The 4,233-nt window shown below is 29.8% G+C and overlaps 1 protein-coding gene across 1 annotated transcript in view; it reads right to left on the bottom strand.

Moving 5' to 3' along the window:
* LOC109727175 overlaps positions 1 to 2,139 on the bottom strand; it is a 5,808-nt gene extending 3,669 nt beyond the window's left edge. Inside the window, exons 1-5 of the mRNA XM_020257121.1 lie at positions 2,085 to 2,139; positions 1,752 to 1,957; positions 1,570 to 1,656; positions 662 to 892; positions 286 to 450 (exon numbers count right to left, since the gene is read on the bottom strand). Of these exons, the coding sequence (XP_020112710.1) occupies positions 286 to 450; positions 662 to 892; positions 1,570 to 1,656; positions 1,752 to 1,940 (672 nt within the window). The 5' untranslated portion in view covers positions 1,941 to 1,957; positions 2,085 to 2,139. The remainder of the gene's footprint in view (positions 1 to 285; positions 451 to 661; positions 893 to 1,569; positions 1,657 to 1,751; positions 1,958 to 2,084) is intronic.

Raw genomic sequence — 4,233 nt, 5'->3', positions numbered from 1 at the left:
TTTTTTTGTAAGTCTTTTAATGGGAGTGCAAAAGTAGAACTTTTCTAATTTCAAACACCAACAGATACAAAATAATTAAATTATTGCAGGACTTGTGACTTCCAATAGTTCTATATCAAATGAAAAAAAAAAATTATGATTAGAAATATAAAAGTGAAATACTTTTGTAATAATAATTTGACTTAAATATTTTGGATAGTTGAATTTAAATACTTTGAATATATATATATATATATATAAGCAGTGAAATGTCTTTTAGTAATTTAGCATGCAATATGTATATACCTGCCATCCAACTTCTATAGTGTTGATATTCGACTTGGCGTACGATCCTGCGGTAACCCAGATCTGCGAAAGGCTGAACTCATACGCTTGTTCGAGAGATGGATTCCAGATGTCGATTATCGCCTTAGTCCCATATGCTTCTTGGTTGGCTACAGCTATTGCATACTGCATATATATATATATATATATATATATATATATATATATATATTAACGTCGTTCCAAGTCAAGGAAGAAATGAAATTAAAATTTTAAAAGGGTTAGGATATTTAAGTACTATATGTGGCAATTTAATTTTTTAGAGAAAAACGATTATTTTATATAATACCAAAGTGCAAAGTTCTGAATCTAATAGGTTAGGCTCTATTTACCATACCTCATGTTTCGTGGCACCAAGTTGTTGATGAACTTCCTTCTTGCCGAAGCGAGACAGAGATCCGGCGCGCAACACATCCTCCACTGTCGTCCTCTGCACTGGCACTGTTCCGTCAGGGCAGTTGTCAAGAATATTCCATGCCTGCAAAGCCCTTCTCGCGGTTCCAATATTTCTCGGCTGTTGGTCACCGGCATCATCGGAGAGCGAAGCTGGCCTCTTAGGTGCTACTCTCTGACATTGTTTCCAAAAATAAAATTGGTGCATACTTGTAGGAAGAATAATATTTGTGTTGAAAATAATAATTCAAACTTAATTAAAATATAGTTACATATAAGTTTAAATCTTTCATTTGATTGTGATTATAATATATAATTATTCAAAATAAAAGTAAATTTATTATCTGTTATGATTTGTTGACTATATATAGTTAGACATAAGGTTAATTAGAGAAATAAGTTATATATATAGTAGACATGCCTGTATGGATATTGTCCAGAATGTAATTAATTGCTCATTAGTTTAGTTATCTTCCTTCTTCAATATTTATTCTCTATATTATTTTATTTTATTTTAGATTTTGGATTACATAATCGGTATCAGAACAAGTACCGGTTTCAATAATTGGTATCAGAGAAAATCACGTTTCTAATAAGTAATATCAAAGCAAATCATGCTTCCAACAATTTGCCTAATTATTGATTAGTTTGAAATGCTGAATACGACAAAAATATTTAAGGTTAATTATTATTATTAGAGTCCAAGGTACTTATATTTTCATGTATAATTTATTTTTCATCCAATACGAGACTATTGGAGTGCGGCAGTTCTGGTTTTCAATTTGCAAAACCAAATCAAGTTGAGTTATTAGCAAAGTCAAACCAAAAGCAATTAAACATAAAAAAGTGAACCTGAATTTTGTGATTTTTTAGAAGAGGATGATCAAAAGCTAGTTGCTTGTCCATAAGAACACAGTCGATGATATCTCCATCTGGGCTCTGCAAAAGATCAAATAAGGTAAAAATAGAAAAAGAAAAAGAGATTAAAATAACATAAACTAAATCTTAATTACTCATCTATGCATTAATCTTACTTTAATGGATTTTACAGCAGGTTTATTAATCTTTTCCAAGTATCTTTGAATCCTCTCCAACTTTTGTGGGGACACTCCCATTGTAGTAGCAGCATTCAAAGCTGAGGCATGCGTAGTTTCCTCGCAGACGACGGCGACGAACACTAGTAGCAGTAGAACAAGCAAAGCAGGAGGAGGAGGAGGAGACATGATGCCACCCACAATATCTGCATATCAGAAAAAAGGGAAAAAAAAGAAAAGAAACATACGAATCGTAATATATTTAAGACCATAAAATTAAACTAAGGAATAATTAAGTAATAAGGATATATATGTTCCTAATGAAATACGTACCCTTGATACTGTTCAATTGTGTTATTGTACATGCTATCTTCCTCGTACTGCATCTCCTTTTATAGGAGGCATTTGAATATACAAATTCATTTGTTAATTATTTTTTCAAAATTTTGGCTCCAATCATTAAAAATATTTTGGCGGGATATTTCTGCACGATTATAATAATTGAGACTTTTAGAAAAACATATTTGTTATAGCAAAATAGATATTTTACTTATCTGCTATTAAAAAATAAATAGCTCTCTAAAGGTAACAAAGTAGAGGGACAAATATGAATATTACTGGAATTATAGAAATAACATGAAAGAATTAAACTTTATAGAGATATATTTGTTATTCGTTATGTTTACAGCTGTATGCAATTACCCCTATTTTTTAACAACCGATAAGTGAAATGTCAATTTTGCCATCATAAATATGTCCTGCCAAAAGCCGTAACTGCTGTAATTATGCAGAAACATTTTTTTCAAAAAGTTTTCAATGGTTATCTTCTTCCTCATCTTCTTGCTATTTAAAACTAAGTCCAATCCACCATTATTGCAAACTCTTCTCTTACTCCTTTTCTTTTAAATTTATTTTCAGAAAAATAAAAAAATTATAGTAGAAATTAAATAGGCAAGCAACACGCGTTCGACATGGGCGAAGTAACAGGTGTCATGGATGAATAGGGACAGAGAAGTTTTAGTTACGTGTTCGAAACTAGCACGAAGAAAAAAGAGAAAGAGAAAAAGGAAGAACAAAAAAAGACTTTTCATTGCTGGAGTTTTTATTAAGAGAACAAGATATAATATAAGAAGGGAAAAGATGTCAATTTATCCAATTGACTAAGAATAAATATTTTATCTATGGTTAACTAAAATTTTCTAGCGGATTTAGTATCGACATATTTGAAAACAATAAAATTTTTATAGGAATAATATAAAAAAGTTGAACTGTGTATGTATATATTAGTAATTCCCTATATGTGTACAAATAACTGCATACAATTAACCCTTATAAAAAATAAATAAAAAATTAAAAGTTAAAGATGCCTCGGATCCAAAAGTAAATTTTAGAATGACCAATCTATAATTGGTCATTCTATGATTGATTCGCTATGTTTTGAGCTAGCTAGCACATTATGATTCTATGATTGAGGGCAACCAATTGACTTGTATATTGGGCGTTTGGCCTAGCTTTTAAAAAATATTTTTGGTCTGAAAAGTAATTTTCGGCTCAATAAAGTGTTTGTCAACTCAATTTTAAAATCTGATTTTGCATTTTAGATTCAGAAAACTAATTTTAAAGGCCCAGAATCAGAAGCAAAAAAAAGCTGCTTCTTGAAATCTGATTCTGATTTTAAATTTAAAATATCAAATTTTAAAATTTGTATAATTTTAAAATTTTAATTTTAATTCAAATTTAAATTTTAATTTTAAATTATTTTAAAATAAAATTTAATAAAAATATTAATTTATGCAAAAATCAAAAAAAATTTGCCAAACAGTTTTTCAAAATTACTTCAAAAAATTACTTTTATCTAAACTCCACCAAACGCTCTACAGTTTTTAGCCAAAATCACTACTCCAAACCAAAATTACTTTTTCAGAAATCACTTTTTAGAAGTTAGACCAAAAGTTGAACTATGTATGGATATATTAGTAATTCGCTATGTTTACAAATAGCTGCACACAATTAACCCTTATAAAAAATAAATAAATAATTAAAAGTTAAAGATGCCTGGGATCCGAAAGTAAATTTTAGAATGATCAATCTATAATTGGTCATTCTATGATTGATTTGCTATGTTTTGAGCTAGCTATTACATTATGATTCTACGATTGAGGGCAACCAATTGTCTTGTATATATCATGTCTCCGGGTGTTCTTATCCGACTCTGGAATACGATATTTTCTTTTTCTTTTGTTTCATTTTTATGATAATAATTTCTTTTTTCTTTAATAAGTATTGTTTCATGATTTGGTGAGGCAAAAATTATATGAACAAAGAGTCCAAATTAACATTTTTTGGGGACGCTTTGGATGGGCGCCACATGGCTCGCAGGGGTCCATCTCACCGTCTTTTTTATTTCTTAAAAAAAATGTGATTTTGTTTTAGACAGAGAAATAAGTAGAGAAAGGAAAAGGAACGTCGGGATCGGCCCTGC

The sequence above is a fragment of the Ananas comosus genome, linkage group 22, assembly GCF_001540865.1.
Source record: "Ananas comosus cultivar F153 linkage group 22, ASM154086v1, whole genome shotgun sequence".
NCBI classification, from domain to species: domain Eukaryota; kingdom Viridiplantae; phylum Streptophyta; class Magnoliopsida; order Poales; family Bromeliaceae; genus Ananas; species Ananas comosus.
The sequence above is the reverse complement of the archived record's forward strand: the minus strand, read 5'-3'. Positions and strand labels throughout refer to the sequence as shown.